This window comes from Anomalospiza imberbis, chromosome 10 (assembly GCF_031753505.1).
Source record: "Anomalospiza imberbis isolate Cuckoo-Finch-1a 21T00152 chromosome 10, ASM3175350v1, whole genome shotgun sequence".
NCBI classification, from domain to species: domain Eukaryota; kingdom Metazoa; phylum Chordata; class Aves; order Passeriformes; family Viduidae; genus Anomalospiza; species Anomalospiza imberbis.
In genome coordinates, this window is record NC_089690.1 from 12,909,591 (window position 1) to 12,937,003 (window position 27,413).

Here is a 27,413-nt window from a genome sequence, read left to right on the forward strand (position 1 = left end):
TCTCTTGAAAAACTTGTAGTTCTATTGACCTGTAATGGACTAAGAATATGACTTAGGAGCATTAAGTATAGAGAAATAAAAATATAGTTTGTAGGGAAGAAAAAAAGGAAGTCATCTTTGCATAAAACCTACTTTAATAATTTTTAGAACTCCATTCTAATACAAGTGCTCAAGGACATAGTTGGCAATATATTTAACAGCAAGTAAAGTCTCTTCACAGGTTGGCTTTATCTGAGATTCAGGAAGAAGGAAACCGTATCTCCCAGTGTCCCGGAGCTCGAAAGTGAAAGAGTACTTGATGCCTTGGTCATAAGCCCAGTCATCAGAGCCCCCTGCAGCAGGGTCTGTTGATAAAGAAATTTAAAAAAGCTTAAGTGGGAAAGAGTGGCTACACATCAAATGAGAAGTACTTTGGAGTCAAGTCACATAGCCAGGAATGCAGAAAGAACAGATAAAAAGAAATACTCGGTAAATTGATTGATTTATCCTGCTCATGGGAAAGCTGCTGTGATTTTAGGCCCTTTATGAGCTTTGTTCCAGCTGATTTGTGCAAGCAAATGTAAACAAGCTAAACTGCTTCCTCCTTGTCACTACCATGGGGAAACCATTGGGAGAAATGTCTAAAGAACAGGAGAATGGCATGGTTGCATGAGGGTGTTTAGAAACACTTGGTATAAGAAGCAAATGGCCTCTCACTGGGTGACATTTTGAGGTTCACAGAGATGGGAAAAAATTGCATATCTGGGATTTCAGTTCCATCTTTTTCTGCTGGAAAAATAGTACCCTCCCTTTTCAGTAGCTGGTATGATAAAAACAGTTGCTTTTGCTAAGGAAGGAGCCTCCAAAATTGCCCAGCATCACCAACACATTCTAAAGGAAGAGTCTCCGAAAATATAAAAAAAAATGGAGGAAACTGTTTTTTAAAATGTTTCAGAGGGGATAGTTAACTATTTGAGGAAGGAGAAACAGGCAAGAAACAGGAATTAGATTCCATATTTAAGTACATTAAGAGATCTTAAATATGGGAGAAATTGAGATAACCTCAACTTGGCTTTTGGCACTGCAAAGGCCATATGCACAGCTGAGTTCCCGAGAAGGGTAGAATAATTAGTCATTACAACTTACAAATAGGATTGTAATTAGTATGTGTCTCAGAATGTAATGCAAATTAAAAGAAATTGGTGTTGCTAGAGTGGTTGAAGGATTCACATCACACAGTGGAATCAAAGGACTCACATCATCTTTGACTTGGAGATACTGGAAATGCAGAAAATCTTAGGTCAAGGTTTTTATGTTTAAATCTAAGCTGTGTATGATTTAAGAATTCATGCTATACATGTGAATTCATAAACATTTTACTACATCACTTGACTTTGCAGGGGGTCACCCACTTCCTGGGATCCCTAGGGAATAAATTATCCCGTAATTTAGAAATGACAGGTCCCATATATGCCTCTTCGTATATGCATGTGAAGGAGGAAGAGGACTACTTAGGAAGAAGAACAAGAATCACGAGGAAACTGCCTTTTACAGTCCTAGTAGTACTTAATATAGATTGTCAGTATATTTAGGTCAATACTTACAGATTGTTGTTGCTCCTGGACCGTATGTATATTTAGTGTTGTACAAACTGGCCAGCTCTTTGGAAGCAGCCCTAGCTATGGAATTCTGAAAGAAAAGAAGAATGATAAATGCAGATTTTTCAGAAGCTTTCTGAGCGAATCTAAGCAATTACACTGTTGTATAAACTGAAAAGCCATGCTGAAGAAGCTTTTATTAGAAAACTGTTCACCTCTCAGTATGACTAGGTGTCAGTAGCTGACAAGGCCCAGCTTGTCCTGGTGCTGTGAAAAGAGCTTGTCAGCAAAGAATGTATTCTCAGAGGTTTAATGGAGTGTGGTCCAGTCTGTCTGTGGTCTGTTGCAGCCTGGTGTACAGTCCAGGGGGGTTTGGACAGATAAGGGGACAAGAGGTAACAGCACTTGCTAGACTTAGAAGAAGCTTGTACCAGGTTAAAACTAAATAAGGAACCTTACAGAATTTCACAGAATTCACAGAATTTTCTAGGTTGGAAGAGACCTTTAAGATCATCGAGTCCAACCCATGTTCTAACACCTCAACTAGATTATGGCACCAAGCGCCACATCCAGTCTTTTTTTAAACACATCCAGGGATGGTGACTTCACCACCTCCCTGGGCAGATGATTCCAGTATTTGACCACTCTTTCTGTGAAAAACTTCTTCCTTAAGTCTAGCCTGTATCTCCCTTGGCGCAGCTTGAGACTGTGTCCTCTTGTTCTATCTGTTGTTGCCCGGAGAAAGAGACCGACCCCCAGCTCACCACAGCCACCCTTCAGGAAGCTGAAGAGAGCGATAAGGTCACCTCTGAGTCTCCTTTTCTCCAGGCTAAACAATCCCAGCTCCCTCAGTCGTTCCTCAAACCTTACTTAGAGATAAGAGAATCTTAGAGAATGGTAATAACTTGGTACAGTTACTTGCAAACATACAATAGCCTTTCTTTTCCTTCTGTTCAAGCAGCTATACAATCAGAGTAGAGTCGGCTCAGTCAGGGGAGTTGAACATTGATACAAGTGGAAGCAGATTAAAGTCTTATAAATATTAACAGCCAAAAAAGGCATAAATTACCCTGAAACCATATGTAGTCTCATTAATTTCAATTCATTTCCTGTGCACAGAGGGACTCATTCAACTCCCACTGATTCAGTGAGGGTTGGATCAGGCCCATCAATAGTACTGTGAAGCTTTGTATGTTTGCATTAAGGAAAATTACAGACTTTTCTTTGGAACGTGTAGCTTTTCCAATTCTTCATTATACAGCATGTTGGTAATAAAACATGAAAACTATTACTAACAGATGATAAATATGAATGATTTTTGAAAGCATATGTTCAGTATAAGCAATGGGTTGCCATATATTTCTTTATAGCTTGCAGCTGAATGGCTTACTATTCCAGGAATTTCCTCAAGCCCTTTCCTTCTCTGTAGGTTACACTCTGGCTTACATCCCAGTGGAAGATATATTTTAAAATATTCTCTGTTCATTCTTATGCTTCAAGTGTTCTGATTTACTCAAAAAGGCATATTGGAGAATGTATTTAGAAAATTTTAGTTAACTGAGAGAACTTTCTCAGCTTCTAAAAAACATCACAACATGTTTGCATTATAACTGGCAGCCTACTCTCTAGCAGAATTGCAAGTGTTTCCCCATTCTCAAATATTTGGTTTTGAACATTTTAGAATTATGGGAGTTTGCTCTAGGAATTTGTGGTCCTTTGGCATACGAAGGATATTTAAACAAAACAAACCAAAGCATACTTGAACTGTGTCTTTCCACCTATAACACCAACTGTGCCTGAACGTGGGGTTTGGTTTCTGGCCTCTCTATCACATAAAGATAAGCAATTGCAAGGAAGTATGTTGTTGCTCTGCATTTCACAATCTTGGATCCAGAGCAATTAGAGTAGCTGAGCTCTCTCCTGTGATCTTCTTTTTTGTTTGGTTTGGTTTGGGTTTTTTAATCCCTCAATAAATTGATTTCTCTAAAATCCGTAATAATTTTTAACACATGTTGAGGGAATTGTAGAGGTTGGAGTCTGCTATCTGCTAGCAATGCCATGTTTTCTTCAGCCATCTGTTGTTTATAATGCACACATTTAATCAGCAGCTGAGTTTGAGTCAAATCTTCTCTCAATAGCAAATTAATTTTTAAATGTAAACTGATTCTTCCTCACTTCAAATATATGCAAAGTGGAAATAAAATTTGGAAAGCTTGTCTGGTTCAATATGCAGACCTGTTGGTAACTGGTATTTGCTCTCTTTAGTTAACTAAAATAGGGACAATAGAACAGCAGAGCTGCTCTGTGGGGCTGTTTGACCCAGGGCATTTGTTCCACCCAGCAGATAAATGATGGCTTTAAATCATACCAGAACACATACCGGAAAAAGTATGTCAGGAAATATTTTTACCTGAGGGATTTTTTATTGTTGGTCAGGAAGTTGTAAAAACAGAGATTTGTAGAAAGAGCAGTTGAGATTTCCAGTTGTTTAGAGCCTAGAATCCAAATAAACAGCTTCCTCAAACTCTCCAGGTTGGAGATATAGGTGGTGTTTTAAATGACCCTCTCTGTGAAAAAAGTGCCTAAGCATTATGACTTCATCATGAAATTAAGCTTTAGCAGAAGTTTTGATATTTTTTTGTTTTCCTTTAAGTGACTTTCTAACATTTACTTTCTTAATAGATTTGCAGTCCAAAACCTAAAGGTAGAAAAATAAATTTCAACTTTATAGGAACTAATGTAATTTGTTAAAAATATAATATAAACCAGCAGGAATAATATGTATTAAGTAAATAATTGTGAGTATAAACACAAAATATGAGGAAAATGTGTTTGGTTGTTTTTTTTCAAAATAGCTCAATTACTCAAAGCAATCCATAAGAAGGAAATAATAGGGCGGTCAATGCAGAGGTATATAAATAGTGTCCAAAGTTTTCCAAAAGGGTGAAAAGTAGTTTGGGTTTTCAACCCTGTATATTGTTTGGAATACACCTGCAAGGAGAAACATTGTTTTCCTTTTGACCTTTGAGGATACTCTTTGTTCAATGATTTTCTACATCTCTTTATGTAATGGGCTTAACTGAATTGTGGTTTGTTTGTTTGGGGTTTTATACTGTTAAGAATCCCTCTTTTGCAAGGAAAATGCTGCTGAGATTTATAGTATCAGAGAAACAAGTGGCGCCCTGCAGTCGAAGAAATAACTCCAGAGTAATACTTGTAACTGGGAGCAGAAATGTCTTTTCAGCTTCTGACTCCCAGCTGAGCTCTCAGAGCTGGTCATTTCAGCAGAAGGCAGCATTTCCTTGTGCTCATCACCCATCTGTGTTTACACTGCAATTACCAATATTTTGCTTATCTGTGTACAGAGTGCGTGAGCCAGGGACACAGCAGAGTTGCCTTCTCAGTTGTCATTATCTTACATAATTAACAACTTTCAAACCTAGGTTTTTTCAGTTATTAGCTTTTAATGAAAGATGTGGTACTGGCATCTCTTTCTTACCACATTGGAAGTTTGAACTAACAAGATAAATTATCAGGCTAAGCATATTTTGTGTGTTAATAGGTAATTTTTATGGGAGCATCTCATCTCCCTCATTTTACTCTTGTATCATCAGGGCGGATTTGCCAGGAAACTGTGACCATTTAGAAACACTCCACAGATGTTGATATGCAGCTGCTGTTTGTGGACAACTCCCTTTGCCCTCTCAATCTGAGAGTGGTCTGGAGAAGCCTTTTCACTGCTTGACTGGACCCCTTGCTCTCTTCCCTCACTGGACTGCCAACTGATTTGCCCAAGGCTGAAAACTGTATTTTCCCTTCACATCGGTCTTTCATGCTTTACTTGTTATGTAAAGGGACCCTCAACTTACTTCGTAATGAAAGGCTGAAAATGTGGCTTTGCTAAGTTAGCTTTAGCCAAGTGAATTGAAACTTCTGAGCCTTCTTGTTTTGCCAGTAAAAACAGACTCTCCCCTCAAGGGTCCATGATGATGTGTAATTTAGTTCACTGTTCTGTTGCTCATATGCTCATAGAGCCCAGGGAATCCAGCCAGTGAGGACTTCAGTGGAATGATTCTTTTTCTTTACAAGTTTGTTTTTCTGTGACAGTTTCTGCAGTGTTTAAGAAATTATTCCCTGGTGAGAGGGTTTCCACTGCAACTCTGTTGGGCCCTACACCTGTTGGAAACTCTTGTCTATTAGCCAGATTCACACATCAACTTCATCTGGAAGATGCTACTACTAAACATATCCTTTTCACAGTTTTAAGTACAGAACAGTTCTGTTGTGGTAAACTCTTGTGGAAGAGCTGTGAAGCAAATTTCAAATACTGCTTTGCTGCCCGCATTCCTGTTTGTTGTGCTTCCCAGTTGACTTTAACAATATTTAACGTAACAAGTAGTACAATCATGGTAATACAATCTGTGCAATAGTGCAGATACAACAGCAGCAGATTGCAACTCCTCACAGGCTTGTCTGAGTCTCTTAGATGTAGGATTTTTGCTATCCAACAATTCTTACCCAGAGGTCTTCATATGTCTTAAGCATATTCAGGACTTCACAACTAGGCACTAAGTTAAATAATCAGACTGATACTCACAGTCATGCTGTATATTTGAAATGCACTCTTTCAGGCTGCACAGACTCTAAGCGTATCTCCACTTTCTAATATGTCCTATTTTAAGCACTCAAGAGGAAGTGAAATGCTAGACCAACCCAATATGGAAGGTGAATTTTGGTGAGTTGAAACAACCACCCATGCAGCCACTGTGCATTCACGCAATACAGACGGGAATTATCTTGGTTTGTAAATGAATGTAATATTCTGCAGCCTACATTACACACCTACATTAACCTGATAAGTGAGTATGAGATGGCTGCACACATATATTTGGTGCTGCATTTAACTGAGAGATTGAATTCAACTGGAAAGGAAGGAAGGGTACAATACACATTCCTCTGCTCTCTCAAACTACAGTTCAGAGCCAATTCAAATACAAACAAGAACTGATAAAGCTAGATTTGTCTGCTGAAAATGAGGAAAGCCTAATGGGAGGCTAAGGCAAATATATGAAGTGATTAAAAAATATGGGCTGAACTGTTTATGAGAAGTCTGATTAAATACATAGTTCTTTATTGCAAGAGGGCAAAAATGTGAATAGTAAAATAAAGATGAAAATAGTTTTTTCTGGGGTGTGGAGAGATACTGGTCTTGCCAAGCATATTTTGTTATTGTGAAAAGCTAATGCTTCTGTTCCCTGTAGGAGAGGGATTCAAGTGTGTATTCTGTGTTCAGGGCAATACATCAGGGTATAGTAAAGAATGAGCCAAGAGGATTACAAAGCAGACAAAATGTGATTTTCCAAAAGGAGGACATATTTCTTTAAGGGTGTCATCACAAGAATATTGTGTAACTTCTGAGAAATTCCTGACCTAGATTTTCCTGTCTTGGGTGGTTTTATTTTTGTTGTTTGGATAACAGTGAAAATTTTGTGCAACTCTTAGGTTAGGGGCACAAAACAACAACCCTGAATAAAGAGAGACAAATTTGGGGAAAGTCCTTCTGAGCTGTGGGATTTAGAACCTCACAGATGCTCTTGCATCTCAGGGGAAGAGTGGGAGGTTGTGGGAAGGAAGAGACATACGTGACTTTCATCACATTTTACAGCCCGAGACCAGGCATGGTTGAAGAAGAATAGTTCTAATCCCTGGCTTTAAGTCAGTTACAATAACTTTGAGTTGTTCTGATTTGCTGAGCAATGCAGTGGAACATAGAGGGGTTGTCTGAGTGCCCTGTTCTATCTGACAAACCAAAGCAGTTTTAGGCCTTCTGGTGACTTCTTGAGGCTGTAAACAGAAAAAGTCTTTTGAGCCCCAAGGACACACTGTTCACTACGTGTTCAGGGAAGGAAGGTACAGGCATTCTCTGGACCTTTCTCCTCTGCAGACTTAGTGTCCTTAGTCTCAGATTACTCAATTTTTGCACCCTTCTGTATCTCAGACACTGGAATGCAACATAAGCCCCATGGTATTATGTTACCTTTAATTAAATACAATGGAATAAAATGTTATTAATGAGAAGCAGACATGCAAGGTTTTGTTTAAACACATGTCCAGTTGCTCACTGAAAGAGATAAGAAATTGCAGCTATATTTCCTTTAATTTATTAGATCTGTCAGGGTAAAAATAACATCTAAGATAAGATAATGGCACTATAAATGTTGCTCCTTCATTTAAAAAATGATTTATGATTATTTTGTTTGCCCAAACAATAGTTATTAAAAGTTAAGATTCTTATTCTTCAGCATTTCTCCAAATTCTAAATTTAGACAGAACTTTAAGACATTAAACACAGCAACTGTCATATAAAGTAATTCCTCTTTTTGTAGCTATATTGTCTCAAGCAAGTACAGTTGTTGATTGAAAATGTTAAATTTTCTTTAGTCATGGCTTAAATGAATGTATCTTAGTTATTTGAACTAACCCAAAAAGCTGCACTTGTGAACCTGACCCACAGCCTGTGGAAGTCAATTTTTCTATTTAATTCACTGACATTGGAGTGCATAAGGTCCTTTCTTGTTTAATTATCTCAATTACAGGTAATATTGATTGGGTGATACTCTGCTCTCATTGTCCAAAAGGACTTTTGGCAACAAGTCTTCCCATGTAAAAATCAGATTCTGCACAGGTTGAACACCTCTAGGATCCTCCTGTCTCTGTTGGGATCACCAATAGAGGAAATAATTTCCCTCAATTAAGATGTGAAAAGTGCTCATAAGGTCACCTTGTCATGGTGGTGAGATTTGTGGTTGCTCTGTGAAGAATATAATGGAACTCCATTTGGTATCAGTGTGACTGATTTAAAATATAGGATAAAGTGATATTGGAAAGACTAATATGCAAAGTGAAATCAGATGGCTCAGGAGGAATATATGTCCTATATTCCTGAGCAATTTAGTTTTTATGCTCTGTGGTAGCAGCAGAATTGCCTTCTATGGCAGGAAAGGGGATTTTAAATTGTACTGTGTATTAGAATAGAACAGTGACAATATAAAATTTTAATTTAAGAATTTTAAAACCTAGCAAAGCAGACAGTTTCTTTCTCGCTGCTAGGGTTTGCTATAGTAATGAGTTGGCAGTGTACTTTCTCTGATTAATATCGTGAGAAACACGCTGTACTTTTAGTTACATTTTATCACATTTGCTCTTCATTCAAAAAATGGGGGCAGAATTTCATGCAAATTTCTGACAAATAAGAACTTTGTGATATTGACAATAAAGCAGCTTAAAGTGTTTAGTGCTGTTTATTACTTTAGACTGAATGGTAATGTGTGAATTATGAAGCTTTTGTAAAAAATGAAGGCAAGATATTACTACCACTCCCTGAAATAATTTCAATTACAAAATTCCTGGAATATAAATTAAGAAAACAAAATCTTAATTTTAATTTAATCTTCTCTTTTAGGCTCAAAAAAAAAAATCTAACAAGAAACTTCACTCTTGGCCTCAGTTTGTATTTGTGTTCAGAACCAAGACACGTATTTGGGAGCATTCATAAATCTGTCAAACCTGCACAGCAACACACATTGTTGTTGCCTTGGACTTTTGGCAGCATCGAGGAAAGAGGGGGATCAAAATGTGTTTGTTTTGTCTTGCTGTGTTGTTTTCCCTGCCAACAGATTCTAATTGCAAATATGCAGGGAACAGAAGTAATTTTATTATTCATGATTGTTGATTCTTGGCCTACAAAATCTTTATGGCTTTTTTACACATTTAATAGTTTTAAACTCTCTATCTGTTATTAAGGATTAAAAAAAATCTTAAATGTCATTAGAGTGTGGCTTTTCTCTGGAATTGATAGAAGAGGAATTGTCCTTTAAAATACCACATTCATTCTCTCCTCTTCTAATTAAAATGTCTGTTCTTAAATTTAGGCCTCTTGGAAAAGGCCTCAAAACTGAAACTTTTTATGTGTTTTGTATCTGCTTTCAGTTATACTTTCCTCAAGATCTGCCTCTTTGACTTGACCTTGTACCAATAGGAGTTTCACCATTTTACTTCAGTGAGAACTAAGGTTCAGTAGAAAGTGGTAGACAGAGATCTTTGCCTGCTGTTGATACCAGTTGAGTTATTTCACAGTTATTACAATCTGTCAAGCTGCTACCTTGGCTTACAGGCCATAGTGCTTTTATGTAAAATATTAAAGCTACACCTACAGCAGCCTCTGGAGTCAGCAAGAGGCAGTGCTGCACAGCAGAGAGGATTTCTGGATGGTGTGACTGGAAGACAGAACTGATATTGTGTCAAACTCATTGTGCATGTGGAGATTAAATAAGGCTCTGAAGTTCATCCTGTGCTTCAGCTATCTTGAAACTATCATAGTATCTTTCTAAGTCTAAAATATTTTCAAAAACTGGCAATATGGATTCTTTCCAGATATTAAAAAAACTGCTTGAAGATAAAGGTACCTAAATAGCAAGTGATGATTTTTGCTTATTCTTTTCATAAAGTCAAAATGACAAAGAGACTTACCAGTTCCTGGTAATCTGATGGCAATTTGTAAGTGTATGAATAAGGAAACAGTAGCAGCTGAGAATAGGAGTGAATTGTCAAGTATGCCTTGATTGTAGAAAGATGTTCACGAATAAAGTCAGCCAAAGCCTTGGTCTCCTTTTCAGACTCAGGTGCAGAGCCACAGTAAGTGGCATCACAGGCGTATTTTGAGGCCCCAACAGCTGAGAAGAAAGGTGAATTTAATGAGCACTTAATGAAGAAGTAGATTGTTAGGAGAGTCATGTTACACCATGTTTATAGGTAAGCTTTTGAAATCCTGCTAATACACATGCCATATCAGAGGAGGGAATATTTTATGGCATAGTTAAGATGCTGGGAAACATCCCATAGCAATGAATAAATATGGCCTTTACAGTGTACATAGTTGGAAGAACGTGAATATGGATGTAAAGACCTATATTATGGGAATGTTTTGGGATATTGGTTTGCTTCAGTACTTTACAGTCCTCTCCTTGCATATCTTCTCCATTTCTACTTCCATGGAACAAAGTGGAAACCACTCAAAAGAGACCTCTTTTCATGAAAGCAAGCTCCTTTGGTTTCTGTTCTGAACTCATAGCTGTGTGTACATCTATTTGTATATATGTGTATACATGTGTGCAAGTATATATGTATATATATGCACACATGTGTGCAGATATGTTCATAGAAGTCACCACTGATGATGCTAATAGCCAAAATTTAGCTTTTTCCCCTAAAACTGCTCTAAAAATTAAACACAAGCTATTCCACAATGCTTCACTCAAGCTGAAGCTGGACCATCAGGTAGGGGAAATCCAATAGTTAAGTATATTGGCTATTGCACTCGTGTAATTGCTTGCAACTCTTGTTAGGAGACACTTACTGCACCAGCCAGCATCAAAATTCCTATTGGGATCTGTCCCAACGCAAATGCTCCCAGCATTTTTAGAGCGTGTCTTTCTCCACATGCGGTCCTGTAACAGAATAACAGATGAAAACTTAGAGTAAGTTCTGACAGTTGACTTTTCCAACAATAAGAAAGAAGAATGTACTTACATTTGTCCAAGTGTAAACGTAACCATCAATGTTAAGAACAGGCAGAATATAGAAGTCCAGCTTGTCCAGAAGTGTGGTCATGACAGTATCTTTTCCGTAGGTCTCCACAGCCTACTTGGAGAAAAGTAGAAAAAGCTGATGATGTCTTCACAGATGTGTATCTCCTGTGCATATATAAAGGCCTGGGTCTGGGTCAGGAATTAATGAATGTGGTAGAAAAACTCATCCAGGTCACTCCAGCACATGAGATGGCGCCCCTGTGTTCCCACGTGTGCTTAGATTTGCACTGACTCAAACCACACTGCTGTTAGAAAACAGTCATATACTCCTAGATAAATTATAAGATGACAGAATGTTGATTTTGAACAGAATCATAAATCACTGGAAAGAGATTTTCCATCTACTAGCTTCTTGATTACAGGCAGAACAATATTGCTGTCCACATATATTCCTACATCCTAACACTTTAAAGGTTTGAGTTTGATTTATATGAGAATGAGAAATCATTATTTCCATTTTTTGTATCTGTTGTGCAGAAATTTTATCAACGACCAGAATTATAGAGAATATTTCTAAGTAACATCCTAACACATTTCCAATCATAATTCTGTGGATGCATTTATTCACAGGGAGACAGATTTTCCCTGCACTTTTCCAGACACAGATACTGAATAACAAACAGGAACTCCTGCAATATCCTCTATATCCTGATTGTTCATGGCCTGGCACTTGGTATGCTTGTTCACAGATTCATATCAGTGTTGAAAGACCATACAATGATCATGGAAATTTGCTCTAAGTGTGTTGTACCCATGTTTGTTTACACAGTCATAAAGGGCAACATCGGGCAATGCAATGGAAAAAGGCATTTTTTGTCCTGTAACTGACAAGTAGGAGGGTGGGATATAAAATCTAGAAAAGCAGTTTCAGATGATTTGAAATAATTTTTCTGGGTTTTATTTTATGCTTGTTTTGGTTTTTTTTGTTGTTGTTGTCTGGGTGGGTTTCTCTTTTGAGATACCTATAACAATCCATGTTGCTCATGTTTTTCTCTATTTTTTTTACTTTTATGTCTAGAAGCAATCCCAAGTGAAATTCTGATGATGCTCAGAGGTCTGCTCTTTTAAAGCACTTCTGCCTATGGACACACTGAGCAGAGGCACTGCTGGTGTCAGGTACAACCATGAATTAAGTGACCAGACAGTGAAAATGACAGCTGCAGTGACGTGAATTGCTCAGAGAAAAATGGTACCACATACTGTCTGCAGCCTCATTAGGCACTAATGAAATCATATTCCCATTGAATCCACCAAAATGTCACTTCCAATTTCCACTGCTCCCTACACAAAACTGCATGCCTGTCTGATAACACTGAGATTGTACTTGCCACCAAGGCCTCTGCCAGCATGGCTGGCTCATGTTGATTGGCTTTCCTTTCCTTGGGTTTTAGATTCCAGCTGCCGCTTCTGGTGTGGTTTTATTTATTTGTTTGGTTGGTTTTGTTGGTGTTTTTTTCTTAATCTTCCAACAGAATTTATTACAAAATTTGAGATTCAGTCAGTAAGTTGCTCTGCTAAATTAATTGATCTGCCCCATCTGAGGGGTAATATACTTTTCTCTGTGAAGATGACTGTGCAGCATTTGATAATCCTCACCTGCTTTATATTGGTAGTCAGAAAGAAAATATAAAGGACATAAAATTGTTTAATTCAAGACCTAAAGTATCCCAGACTGAAGTGAAGCTAATTTCACCTGTGCAGCTCTTCCTTTAATATGGTTTCATATTTTAGCACCTTTCTGTACAGCCTGAGGTGGCAGCTCAAAGGGATGTATATGCATTTCCCTCTTCCTGAGTGGAGCTTAGGGAGCTTCCTTTACAGTCTTCCTTTCTTGGGTACATTTCCTCAGTGCTGGGCTGAGGGTAGGTTTACATCCTCTCTGTTGCCTTACTGAATAAAGCGGGTTGCAAGGAATCCACCACCTGGCACTGTAGCAAGTCAGCTGTTCTGAAGTGCATTCAGGTGCCTTCTGATGTGCCCTTGAATTTTCTTATTCCTTATGCCTGTGTACAGAACATGGCTATATTTATAGTGTCACTCTAGCTATTTGCTTTTCTCTCACCTTTCTCTGACTTTTGACAGGTGCAAAAAGAATTTACAAACTGAGCAACCGTTGTAGTTGTCAGTACCTCTTAGACACATTTCAGGTTGTCTTAAGCTGCTGAAAGATTAAGGTCCAAGCACAAAGATCTGGTTTAAGTAGTTACATCTTAACCCTCTGAGGTGAGAAGAAGGCATGAGCAGACATGCCTTTAGAGGGAAAAAGGCAGTGGCCTGAGCTCTTGCTTCTCATTTAAGATTTTCATAAACATAGGTTTTGTAAAATATTTTTTCATCATTAAGCTTACTGACCTCCTTCACAAACCACTGACAGAAAGCAGGGCTGATCCACTCTCTTGCATGGAAACCACAATCCATAAAGATGGCCTTCTTATTTGCACCACTTTTTCCCATCTAGGAAAAAAACAACAACAAAAATAACACCCCAGGGCTTGAACAAAATTAATTGTATGCAGAACAAGTCTGTCAGCTTGCTGACCTAAAAAGTCAAACTTTATACAAATATGGCATTCCTTGTTTGAATGGAAATCTATGGAGTGCTCCCAACTGTACCTGACCATGATATTCAAGCTAAGAAAATACTCTTAATAATTTCATTTTTATTTATGTTGATAAGCTTCCCCCAATTATTTGATTAGTTTGCATTGTTGATTTATTTCCTGTAGTGTCTCTAAAAGTTTATCTTGTATGTTTGAATGATATATTACTGTAAACAGAGGAAAAAAAGAAATCGAGGCACTTACTTTGAGAAGGTACATTGGCCGTCCTTCATATGTTTCCCCAATTACACTACGAGAGACAAGGTCTGGGTTCTGAGCAGCAATATCAGCAGTCCAAGCAGCTATCTGTTTAATAAAGAGGTTAAATGTAAATCTCTGTTCCTCAGGTCCAGACAGATTAATTTGCAGATTTCAAGCCAGAACAGTCTTTCTGAGCATCTAATGTGGCCTAATATTTAATACAATTTGTAGATTTCCAAGGAGCCACTGCAAAGATGTGAAGAGTTACATGGCCATGATTACATGTCAGGAAGAATGAGCATGGCTGTGAAAAAAGGAGGAAGGGGTCTTGTGATAGGACATGAAGAGCTAGAACTGAGGCAGGGAGTGGAATTGTGTTGTTTAGCAGACGAGATGGGAGAAATAGTGAAAAGGAAAGGAAATTAATAGTGAAGCATCTCAGCCTGGTCACTGGATTTCTGCCAGAGGTTCTTTGCAGCATTGGGAGCAAAATAGAGGAAATAAGAGTAGGTTACACAAACTAGCTCAGTAACGAAGAGGAAGGAGAGTTTGGAGGCATTATCATGTCGATGGAGCGGAAGAGGAAAAGGGAAGAAGGCTGGAAGCACTTTGACTTCAGAAGCTAAGGTACCAAGCTGATAATGTGGTAAATTCTAGACTTTACCGTATCCCATTTGTTGTACTTCACATAGCTGTGGCTGGCAGTACGAGCTTGGCTGTCAAACTGGGCATCCAGTGCAGCCTGCAGGTTGTCGATCAGAACTCTGCAAGAAGGCACCATGAAAAGTGTGAAGAGAAACATACAGCAATCCAGCAGGAAAGTAAGACATTTGAAGGTCTGCCCAGTATTTGGGCTACACTGATTGGGAAAGGAAAGGTGGGCAGGTTGAAAATAAGATATATGAGTTTCAAGTTTCAACCTACATCCTGCCTCAACCTTGCCATGAGAAGGACCAGGGAGTAACAGGCTCCTGCCAATTAGCAGCTGCCTCACTCCCATACTAACAAACCTCCAGGGTGGCAACAGTTTGGTTTCAGAAAAATGGCAATGCTGAGACAGAGCGTGTCTCAAAATGAGCTCTAGGCTGATCCTATGTTGCCAGCTGCTTCTGCCTCAATAGGAAAAGGGCCTTCTTGAACTTTTGGCAATGGAGGACAGTTAGACTGCAGCAATGTTTCAAAACCAGGCAGCAACCCAGAGATGTTTGCCTGATGAAATTCCCTGTCAAGCCAAACTTCCAAAGGTTCGGTGTGGTTTGACAGCTCTATTGCAGGCTCTATTATCCATCCTCCAAGCTACTTTATTGCATGTGAGGTGAGCTATTAAATAGAACACACAATTGCAAGAAAACCTCAACAGCTTGTCTGGATTGGTTGGATCTCTCCTGTTCATTTTTCCCTGGGGCTGACACAAAGGCACAGCTTATCACTGAGCATGCTCTTGAGGACCTTTTGCTTATATTTCAACCTTGGCTATCAAAAAATGAAGTCCTCTTGTTTTTCCAGTGCTTGTCTTAAAACTCTTACAAATCTTATTCATCCAGGATATGTCCTTGATCATTTGTGATTTGAATAGAGGAACAGAGGCCAGTTTGTGAGGCACCAGCAGCCTTCAGAACAAATATTGCAAGTGACATGATGTCATGGCACTGCAGCTGCACTTCAAAAGGATTATAACAGCTTGGGCTGTCACAAGGACAATCCACTGAAGTTTGTCAGGGACAGCTTCCAGACATTCTGGCCTCTTGTTGCAATCAAAAGATTTGTGCATGGATCTGAGAAAATTAATGAATATTATAGGAAAACTAACACATGTAGTGTAACTCCTTCACTAAAGAGGAAATTCCACTGAAATGGGATTCTTATGCTGTATGTGCACTGTGAGATTATTGAAAACCATTTATTCTAGAGTGTTTTTAGATTCTGTTCCTGCAGAGGCATCCAAATCAGACACAATTGACATGAGGGCAGTAAGTGTAGGGATTGATTAAGTCTGGCTTTAGCAGATCTTGAAAGTTATCCTGAGAACTGTGTGATGTCCAGTGAAGGAGTTTGGTCTCGTAACAACAGTCGGACTGAGAGACAAAAACTCAACTCTCAGCCAAATGAAATAATAAAAACTTGATCAAATACTACTGACTTTCAGTGTCTGAGTACATGATGTTGACAGACTATACTTTACACATCAAAGAAGCCTGATAATGAAGTTGAGCAGAGCCATTCTGCAATGCTCAAGTGGAGTGAAAGGAGAGATGAAGACAGACAGCACCTCTCCAGCTCAAGGTCAATTTCTCATCCTCAGTTAATGCTTGCACAGTTATTGAAAATATGAAGTGAAGAACAGGATCACGCAACTCCTTATTCTCCCAATCCTTCCATTAGTGGTACTCACGACAGTGCTTTTGTTCCCAGTAGTGTGCAATGTGCCAGTGTGCTCTGTTTGGTCTACCTGTGCTGCAGTCATATTTGGTCAGCTCTCTCTTTGGAGACATCCTTGCCATGGACCTGCTATGTGACTTCTGTCAGTCCAAGACTGTCCTGGGAATCTGTTGTCCGTGCTTCCTTGGCCTTTCACCTGGCAGCTGTATTCTGTCTGTATTCACCTGTTGGGTTTTTTTGGCCCTCTAGCTATTGCTCTGCAACTCACTAGGGACCTGGTCATGGTAGCCCTTGGGGCTCACCATTTTATTTTCTGGCTTCAGTTCCCTGTCCATTTCCCTCATCTGCTGTATTTTCTGGCTCTTTCTAGACCTTTGCTGCACTTTGTCTGTAGTAGGAAATATTTCTACCCCCATCCCTACTCCAGCCTTGTGTATTGCAGTAAGCTTTCACTTCAAGGAAATTTTTGGTACTGCATCTCTGCTTCGTGTCTCTTGCCTCTATCAACATTTCATCTCACCCTGTCAATGCAGAGTAGTCCATTTGAACTGTCATAGGAAAGCTGAACCCAGTAGAGGCATCCATAGGAGGGATGAAGTTTGTAACAGGAAAATCAATTGAACAATATTAAAAGCTCAAACACATTGTCCATGGTATTTTGTCCCCTTCTACTCAAAGTACATAGTGAGAACAAACTTACTGATACTCCATTCCACTTTCTTTCAAAAGATCTTCAACCTCAAAAGACTTCTCAGCTTCAACTCGGAAATCAACTTGCATTTCTGGCCTTACCAGTGTGACAGAGTCTGGCTGCCAAAAGTCAACCTGAAAGAAGACCAAATGAATACATAGACAAATAAATACATACATGTGGCTGTGATTTTTTAGATTGGTGTATGTGTGCTGGTGAGATTGTGATTAATATACTGAATTTCATGCCTATCTTATTACACTGATTCAGCATTGCTTCCCACAAGTATCAACTTAAATTTTAAATGGAAATTAAGATTTTCTTAGGCCCTGCATTTTATATGGCAGAATTCTGTAGATGACAGCAACAATTTCAACAATTGTCTCCAGCATCTGCATTCATACAGAATTGTGAATATTGTAACTATATTTACAACTTCTTTCATTTTTACAGCTTCTTTCATTTTTTTGCTCAGGTTTTTGGCTATGAATGTTAGAGAGAAATTAATTCAATATCAGGCATGAACTGTATGAATATTTTACATAAATCAGCTGAAAAAGACCGTTGTCTGGATGAGGGCTTTTAAAAGAGATCACTGAAGTTGATATGAGGAACCTGTGCCTTTGAAGATGTTTCATTGCAAGTGGACAAACAACTCTGTTATTACTACTTCACTTATTTTTGCTGAAGTAAGCATCCAAGCCTCTGGATTTAGTGCTCTGTTGAAGGCCAATGGAAACAAAGCTGATTTGCCAGCCTGATGCCTTTTCACCCTTTCATCTCATGAAGACAAAATAAATTTGGGCTGATTATTCATGAATTATGTGTCATCAAATGAGGTGATTGTTCCAGAATACACAATTACATCAGTCCTGACTGACTGCTTTGTATAACAATGGTAGTTCAGGGATTTTCTTAAAAGAAAAAGAAAACAAACAATCCTTTGATACTTCACACTTAAAAGCAAGCATGGTATATATTAATTTCCTTAGTATTGGGAGCACCATTCCAATAGTATGTTGTTCTACAGAAAACTGTTCCAGCATGCTGTAGTAGCCTGTTGATGATAGGTCTCTACATCTGTACTTCATTAAAAATACCATCCTTTCATCCTACAGCTAATGGTGTCTTTTTCACCAACAGCTATTTTACAACATCAAAGCTGAACAGAAATATTGAAAACACATTTGCTGTCTTTGTTGTTTTTCATCGTGTCATTGTGTCATCATATATCTACATCAAGGTCAGTGAGAAACATGCAGCTTAGAGAGAAAGGAAGCTTTAAAGGAAAGTCAGAGAAGAAAAGATAACATGAGAGACTAGAGGCCAAAGGAAAATTCATTTTGCAGGGAGTATAAATTTTCAGAATATTTACATGAGGAAAATGTTTAGCTTGTAATGGTAAAGATTCTGGTAGTTGGAATTTCCATGATTTATCTAATACATTCTTAAAAGCACCTCATACTGAATACAGCATTTAAGATTTATTTATTGTATTAATAAATTCTGATGGGCACTTTGACATTCAGATTGGGTAAACCAGACTTCCTGGAAGGTATTTGAATGTTCTGTATAGCTCTAGTTTTATCAACTTGTCCTATTCCTTCCAAAGAAACAATACAGCTGACTTGAATGAAATCAAGATTAGGTCTTTAATTCAGTGGCACAATTTAAAAAAATATATCTGTTATTTGAGCAAAAGGAGAAATATTTCTTTCAACTACAATATAACCACTTCCCCTAGTCCTTTACCTCCATGATGCTGGCAAGGAAATTGAGGATTTCCACCTGCTCATCATTCTGTGGAATCACACGGAACACCTTCTGTCTGTAAGAGAAGAAAGAGATTCGATTTGAAACAGTTGAAAGCCTTTTGATCATGCAGAAGAAATCACAGATATAAAACTCGATGTCTGTTCTTACCCATCAAAGGAAAGATCCTGCAGGTGAGCAGAAACAGATGCAGCACCTATGAGAACCAAGAGTGCCCACATTTTCTCAAACAGGTTTTCTGTTATTTTTCTGCTGCTTTTATAACTTGTTTTGTCCTTCTTTTTATCAATTATACACCAGAATAACCCACTGATCAACTGAGAGTTTCTTATCCTTGTTTTATTTGCATACTATTTATAGTGTGTGTTTTCCTCTACACCTGTGAAAACAGCTGAAAATCTCACAGAGGCCTGGCTAAAGAATCTTGCTATTTGAACTGGATAAACTCTTGATATGAGAAAGTGAATTTAATTTACTTTGTAATTTTCTAGTTTATGTGAATTTAGATTTTTTTTAATAAGGTGGTTGCTGAATTACAAACTTTATAATATTTTATTGTTACTTTGTGTAATGGTAGATGTCCATCAGATGCTGTTGTAGTGTGCCTGGTCTTAATCACAATGTTCCTCTTCCTTAATAATATAGGTTTGACTTTGACATATTATTGTCAATAATATACCAATTATATCCCAATATACCAATTGGGATATACCACTTAGCTTTCTTTTCCCAGACAGAGAAGGAAAGCAATGAACTGGTTCTTTGCTCACTTCACTGAAATTTAAGTCAGGCATCTGCAGAACTGAAAGCACAGAAATTTCTAGTAGCAGTAGGATTGTATATATACTGCATATGATACAGCTGCTGATTCTTGTACATTCTCTAATTTCATCATGTGTGGATCAGAGGTAAATATCTTACAGGTTAAGCAATACTGTGGAATTTACTAAGAAGATCAAATGAAATGTATTCATACAAAAGTGTTTTTAACTTTCATGTTGTGCCTACTCTGAAGAACAGTGGCGTATTTGGGGCAGTGCACTTGCATCTGTTTAGTTTTCATTAATGAGTACTTGGCAGAGAATGCAACATTAATTGTCTGTTGATGCTGTGTCCTGATGTGACTGATGGTTTTGACAGGGAGCCTCTAAATGAATCAGTGAACAAATGAATAAAAAATGGAATTTACGAGCTCAGTTCTGTCTCCTGTTATGTCTAAGTAACCAGGCAAATTAAAGGAGTGCAGACACAGATAATCTCTACTGTGCATTACATCATATGTGAACATTTATTAAGAAAAATAGTATAACTCATCTCAGATTAAAAGATGTAGTTACAGTTTCAAGGTACAGAAAATTTAATTATCATTGAGCCTTTTAAGAATGAATGTGGCATCAGACCTAATTTTTTATGAAGTTCTCTGGAGTCAGTTCTCTAAAGCATAGATACAGAATAGCTAGGAATATAATTTTACATCAATGTACAGTTCATGCATATCAATATGACCCATAATTAATACTTTACTAAAAGAAGAGTCAAAAAGTCTACTGGGCCTACTTATTGAAAACTGTCTTTGCCAAACCATAGGATTTAAACTTAGGTTGCAATTAATGGCCTAATTTGTAGTACTGCATGCTCTTGCCCAGTAATAATCTTACTGAGAGACAAGCCTCTGAAGACAGATGACATCAGGAGCTGTTCTGACAGTGTCAAAACAATACTGCACAGTCTCCAAAGTTTTAATTTTATGATGATGAGATCATCACTACAGATATCAGTATCAAATAAAAGGGTCTGATCCCATAAAGACAATTGCAAACACAATAATGTGGAGATGATCAAGCACAGAACTTGCAATGAATAAATGATCACGAGAAGTAATCAAACAATTTGCAGATGTCAGCATTCCCTGTTGAGAAGCATTTTGGAAATAGAAATTGCCAGATTTAAAAGTCTGAGTTTACTTTTAATAAATTGTTTCCTTATTCATGCAGTTGGAGATGATGGGGTTTTTTTTGGTTTTACGTTTGGGTTTTTTTTCTCCAAACAATCAGTGATGCAGCATTGACTACTGAGTTGGCAAGCATTACTGAATACCAGAATTTGTAATGGCAGTTTTTGCATTTTCCATCCCAGACTACATCAGAAACAAACACTGACCTGGAATCCTTCTTAAGAGATTTATTTTGCATCTCAGGATGGATATTTGTCAGATTAGTTCATAAACTAGCTCTAAACATTGTCTTGTTCTTCTAACTGTATAGCATAAATGTTTAATACTTGTGTATGTACTCGATAAAGGGGTAGCATAAGGATAAATAAAAGAGCAAATCCTATTTGGGTAAGCCATCTGTTCATTTAGTATCTGGTTACAAGCCAACGTCATCAGTTGGCCATGGTTGAGTAAACCTTGGCCTATCACAGAGAACAGAGTATTACCTATATCTCTGAATAGATTCAGAAGGAAAAATTAATTTTTTTTTGTAATCAAGGAAGTAGCAAAATCCAAAAGGAGAATGTGTGGTAATTTCCTTCAGGACAGGCATTTTGTCTTAACATAACTGAAGCTAAAAACAGTGTCAGCAATCGCAATTTTGTTGTAGTTGTTTGCTTTATAGATGATTAAAAATACAGCCTCCTTTGATGCTGTCACTCACAAGGAATATTCCCTGTAAATAATTGGCTACATTCCAGCTGAAATTCATCTTTGTAGAAATTTCTTATTTCAGTTTTTGGAATGGAATTACTCTGGTACTCCACTTTGAAAAGCATATGGAGGCTACCCACAGACTGATAAAAGGAAAAAAAAACACATCAGTGTTAGCATTTCAGAAGTATCCTTTATCCCAAGAAACTTCATCCCATTTATTATTAAATGGAGTCCAAAATTCTGAGGATAAATAGGGCCTGTTTGTATGGGAGTTTCAGTAGATAGAGATTTCCTGAATCCAATAGTTTGTTGATCTACATTTTTTAAAAAGTCCACCATTTTTTAGTCACAAAATATTGTCAGTTCTTACAATCCCTGGTTGACAAATTTATCTTCTTAATATTCTTTAATATTAATTATGTTCCAAAAGATCAGCAATGTGCAAATCTTAACACTGCATATGTACGTTATGTAGCAAAGTCCTAGCATGTGCCCCAGACCAGGCACATGTATTTGATGTATGGGCACCCTCTTATGATCATTTATTTGTTAAGGTAATAAATTTTAACCTTAGTTTTGAAGAGTAAAACTACGGAATATATTCTGAAGACCTTTGAGAATACTTTGAAGAGGCCAGGATCAGCAGAATCTGCTATTCGCATACGAGCCAAGCTTTCTTGGTACTTTCTCTTTATTTATATATTATTAATATTCTTTTAATTCATCAAAGCCTTTTTCAACTTTTGGGCCCTGGGACATGCTCATCTCCTACTGTTTTGGTAGCTATGTGTAGGTATCTTCTTTTTAATTTTTTTTCACATTCGCTGCTTAATAGGTGAACAGGTACTGGATAAGAAGAAAAAAGAATTGAAGTGATGTGATCAAGGGTATGGAGCAAAAAAAGAGGGAGGTCTCATGACTTTGGGATGTCTTTGTACATTTGTTTTTGACTCATCAGGGGAGAAACAGCAGAACCTGTAACTTGTTATTTTGTAGGATTCTTGCCAACGTATCTCCTGTGAAATAAGTATCATATTTTTACTATTGGCCTCTACTGATCAGGATTGACTGTAGTATTGCAGCTTCATTGTATGATCCATGCACACCTTGCTTAGGATTTAGAAAGTATTTTATTACCCTAGCTAGAAGCTGAACACATAATACATATTCAAATTCATATTTGTTTGAAAAAAGGTGTGAAATATTCTAAAACAGAAGCAGTGAATAAAGGTATTTGCAGTACCAGAATTCCAAGAAACCAAGCGGTGAGAATCTGTTTAGTGACAAACAGAAAAAAGATGTTTAATGAAGCAATGAGAAGGACTGACCTCACACCCACTGGTTATGGCCATCTGCTTAATCAGCTGGTCCTTGGGCTGAGCTTTCGGTCGTGTACAAGACTGTGGCCAGTTCTCGTACTTGAGCCTATGCCATGATCTCTGTGAGGCTAGCAGGGTCATGGCAGGATTCAGTGACAGCTCAAAGACACACAGAAGCATAGGGCTCTTTTGCTTACAAATTTAAGGCACTAAAATCAGCATATGGTGTGAAGTGAGGTCATAACTGCAGCAAAAATTCTTGCTCTAGAAAAGTACAGGAGTAAGCAGACACTCGGTGCTCTTACTAATAGAAGCCAGTTTCATCTCCCATCTTTGTGCAGGTTCTGTCTGATGGGTCTAGGAGTTTCTCTTCTGGGGTAGATCAGCATATCATTCTCATCTATAAATATCTCCAGCAATGCCAGAACCAGATGCTGCTGAGGTGGTGCCAGAATTGTTCTGTAGCAAGACACAGGAGTGTCTGCCCACTGCTGAGGCCTCTCCAGGGTGTGTAATTCAGACTGTTAGCATGTTGTCTTCCTCAGTATTCTCCTAATTCCCATCCTGGGCTCTGCAGGGGCTGAAGGTAAATCAGACTGTCAGTGTGCACTCATCCACCTCCAGTTTGAACAGAAGGATTTAGACAGACAGATGGATCTCCATTTCATCCCACTAAATATGATCCAGATAGTGATGCTCTATTGGTGTTAACTGAGCACAACAGGATCACCACGAGTGGGAGCAAAGGCAGATGAGAGTTAACAGGAGAGTCCAGGATGCATGAAAAAACATCAACTGGAGAGGTTCAAGGAAGAGAGTGGGCTGAGCACCTTGATTCCACTTTTAGGCCTAACTGAAATTTCTTTTTACAGATTGCTGTGTAATTTACGGTTCTGTTTTGCTTTTTGTGTGTGATGGCCCCCATGGGTGATGTAAATGATGAACATTTTTCTCCTGCATAGCTTGTATTTAATCTGCAGGCTTGATAAATCTGAAGCCTAGTGCTTAGACAGATCCTTCAGCTCTGGATGATTTTGAAATCCAGTGCCCTTTGCTGAGAGACAGGTTATATCAACTGGTGTTATACCTGGGCAAATGCCAGGGAGTTCTACCATTTCAGAAAAACAAGACTATTTAGAAATTAATAAAGTTTTCTGTTGACATCTACTGAATTAACCCAAATTTACAAGCTACAGATGAAAGTGGAAGTCTACTATAATCAAATAAAACTTTGGCTAATTCTCTGGCTTCCTTCCCAACAAAACATACATGAAAAGATCAATACAATTAGTTCCCTTCTTACTTTCTAGAGGAGTTTGGAGTTAGACTTCAAAAAACATGCTGAAAAAAAAATTAAAAAACCCCAAACCCACACCAAAAGAAGCATGTAAAAATACCAAACAAAAGAGTTCAAATAGATTCTGCACATCAGTTTGTTCATGTAAAAATATATTCCTTCTTAAACAGACTGACAGTTAATAATTGATCAAGAGTATTCATAAAACTCTTCTCAAAGCAATTAATTGGACTAATAATCTCTACTTGGACTGCCTTATCAAAACATACTAATTGCAAAAACTAGTGAGAGCTCACTCATTACAAGAGTATGGGGTAGCAGATTAAGTTGAATGAATTAATCTTGGCACTCTTTGTTCCCCTGTGAACGTGTAAGTAAACAAAACTCACACTGAGCAGAGAACTTGTCTGACTTAAGGAAGTGTATTAATTATTTGTGAGATATCACTGGGAAAAAAATGAACAACATATCAAATCTGTGCTACTGAGGTATGTGGAACCAAATCTGGCTGAGGTATGGATTTTTTCCTAGGTTCTTTTTATTCAAAGAAGGAGTTCAACAACAGAAGATAACAGTGGCCTTTAAAAAAAATTAATAATTTGATATTTTTAGTAAACAGTAGGTTTTATATGGAACAAAGGAAAACACAGAGTGCAAACAAATTAATCTTGTCACCATAGTCAAATTTAATTTCCATGAATTCATCTGAAAGTAAATTCAGTTGGACAAATATCTGTTAAACTTGTATGAAAAGAGCCTCAATGAAGCAAAAGAGAAGCAAGCTTCAGAGCATAAAGTGCACAATTCTTGGGGAATACTTTTGCCTGCACACATGGAAATATTAGGCATCACAGATAAGATAGCTGCTTTAAATTCAGTATCCATATTCTTCTGCATTACACCCAGACAACTCCAGATGTTTAAATTATTTCTTTTTTTTGCTTGGTAAAGCACAATCAAGAGAAAACATTCCTTATACCAATCTGATTTGAAACAGTTTGTAAAACTAGGCTGTAATACACAAACACTGGGACTGAGCAGGTCCAGTTTTCAACACAGGTTTTTTGCTACTAATTTATCGCTGCTTCTAAGTTATATTTTGGTGCACTTCTCAGCTTCCAACCCTGAAATCAGATCTACTAGGAAGGGGTGAAGGAGGAGTAAAGAGAGAGACCATGCTTTGATCCACTTCCTTCTGAAACATCACAGCCACCTGAAATCCTTACATTTTCTGTGAATTATTTAAAACATTTTCTGGAAAAAAAAAAAGAAAAAAAAAGGAGGAAAAAAGTATTTTGATGTGGAAATGTTGCTGTAGTAGTGCTTCATAGAAAAGGTAGAAAAGGCATCCCAAGGCCCAGTGCTGTATTCTGCAGCCACTGTGTCACACCCATGATGTGTGTGACTAAGGACTCCAGCCACGGAGCAGCTCAGCTGCTGGTTGTGTGCAAATGTCAACAGGAAATCTGGTCCAAGAGCCTGGCCAGATAAAATAATAATTAAAATATGGAATATAGAATCTTTAGATATAGGCATAAAAATACTATTTTCTCCCCTATAAAACTCCATAATACTCCCACATTACCTCGAGAAGCTTCATAGTGAAAGGTGAGGTTCCCAGGTGCTTCCCTGTTGTGGTTAGCTGATTTTTACTACTTGCAGCTTCTAGAAGGGTTGGGGAATCTTTTCCCCTTGGTTTGCCACCAAAGATTTTGCTATCTTAGCAAAGCTGCCCCTTGGTTTGTTCAGTATGTTGCTCACATTTAACTTCGTTTTCTCCCTGGAAGACTTAGAACAGAATATGTGAAGTTTGGGATTTTCCTTAGTTTTGATTCACACGGTTTTAATTAAATATTTTGCTTCCTTAATGCTGCTTTTGTCCCAATGTATTTTCTGACTTAGGTAAATTGCTGAAACTTCTCTAATGTTTGAAGAAACTGGTAATTGTTATCCAATGAGGAAAATGAGAACAGGCCATGATGTTCAATACCTCCCTGTCACTGAATAACAAGCTTCTGGAACTTGAACTAAGAGATTTTGTCATCAAACAAAAATTACTACTTTGACTTACTGGAGATAATTCTGGATCAATTTAAGGATTTATGCAGAATAAAAGGTGAGAGAATGCCCTCTTCATCAACTTTCTCCTTCATTATGCTCTAAGATGTGACCCTAATATCCACAATAGATAGATTTGTGGTCTATCTAATTTACATTTCACTAAATTGTGATGGCTTGAGTGGTGGGTGGGTGGAAGGTGGATCACTTTGTTCAAGGCAGATTTGTCAAATTTTGCATGGGAACTGCTTGGAAGAAAAACTATTAATTTTAAACCATTTTGTGTCACTTCTCTTTTGACACTCATTCTTGTCTCTTCAGAGCCACAAAAGAAAGGAAGCACCTGCTTGTACCTTCTCCTCACACACCTACCAAAAAAGCAAATCCTGCTTCAGTCATCGATGCCACTTTAGTCACTTTGCTGTAGTTGCACAGGAGTGTGCAGTGGAGCCTTCCACTTAAATGGCTGTTTTACTTCTACTTTTCCTTTGGGACCAAAGAACCACAGAAAATAATGGGAATGCAGGTTAGAAGTAAGAGGTATTCCAGACCTACTAACAAAAATGGTATAATGAAAACTGAAGACCTCGAACAATAATAAAATAACTGAGTTGGTAAAAACTCAACTGATGGAGCTCTCATGTGGAACATATTGTGTCTACAATGTTACAGGTCATTTCCTTTGCCTTTCTCTATAAACATGTTTTTGGAATTGGTTTCAAGTTGGCCCAGCTGCTTCAAGCCCAGTATATTGAAAGCATATTCATATGACAGATGACCAGCAGCTGTTGTTGGAAAATGGACAAAGTGAAGGGTAGATGTTGCTTGGGAGGATGAACTTGTGCTTCCAGGAAAAACATCTTCCTCAATATTTTGCTCCTCTATGAGTTTTTCGTTGCAAAGGCTGGGCCAGTGACACTAAGAGGCCTTTTTCTTTCCAGATACAGCTCTAGGAAATGTAGCAAAGAAAGAAGAAACAGAGATCCTGGTGGACTCTGGTCAAGGCACTAAATGACAGAGGAAACCTGTTCTTAATCTCTCTGGAATTGTTCTCTCTGTTAAAGAAGATACTGTAATTTGTTATTCCTGGCTCTGATTTATTCCTGACCATAGAAGTATTTTGTATTGAAGATCTGGCAATGGTGTATGTGGCAATACACATACCTCTGTTCCAGAGGCAATTTAATCCATTTAACTGTGTCCTATCTCCTATCTCTTTGA

The 27,413-nt window shown here is 37.9% G+C and overlaps 1 protein-coding gene and 2 long non-coding RNA genes across 3 annotated transcripts; 1 reads left to right on the top strand and 2 right to left on the bottom strand.

Annotated features, from left to right (window-relative positions):
* Positions 1 to 116: 116 nt before the first annotated feature.
* On the bottom strand, positions 117 to 19,171 carry CPB1 (carboxypeptidase B1). The gene is made up of 11 exons (XM_068200723.1): positions 19,019 to 19,171; positions 18,848 to 18,923; positions 17,105 to 17,229; positions 14,690 to 14,789; positions 14,029 to 14,130; positions 13,577 to 13,678; positions 11,166 to 11,276; positions 10,993 to 11,083; positions 10,107 to 10,309; positions 1,584 to 1,668; positions 117 to 344 (listed from the first exon to the last, which is right to left on the bottom strand). The coding sequence occupies exons 1-11, from the start codon at positions 19,087 to 19,089 to the stop codon at positions 157 to 159; spliced, it is 1,254 nt and encodes a 417-aa protein (XP_068056824.1). The 5' UTR covers positions 19,090 to 19,171; the 3' UTR covers positions 117 to 156.
* Positions 1,726 to 4,657, bottom strand: LOC137479974 (uncharacterized). Its single transcript, XR_011002622.1, has 2 exons — positions 2,443 to 4,657; positions 1,726 to 2,031 (listed from the first exon to the last, which is right to left on the bottom strand). It is a non-coding gene; the product is annotated as an uncharacterized lncRNA (long non-coding RNA).
* Positions 10,257 to 27,382, top strand: LOC137479973 (uncharacterized). The gene is made up of 4 exons (XR_011002621.1): positions 10,257 to 10,388; positions 10,982 to 11,113; positions 11,587 to 11,637; positions 12,243 to 27,382. It is a non-coding gene; the product is annotated as an uncharacterized lncRNA (long non-coding RNA).
* Positions 27,383 to 27,413: the final 31 nt, after the last annotated feature.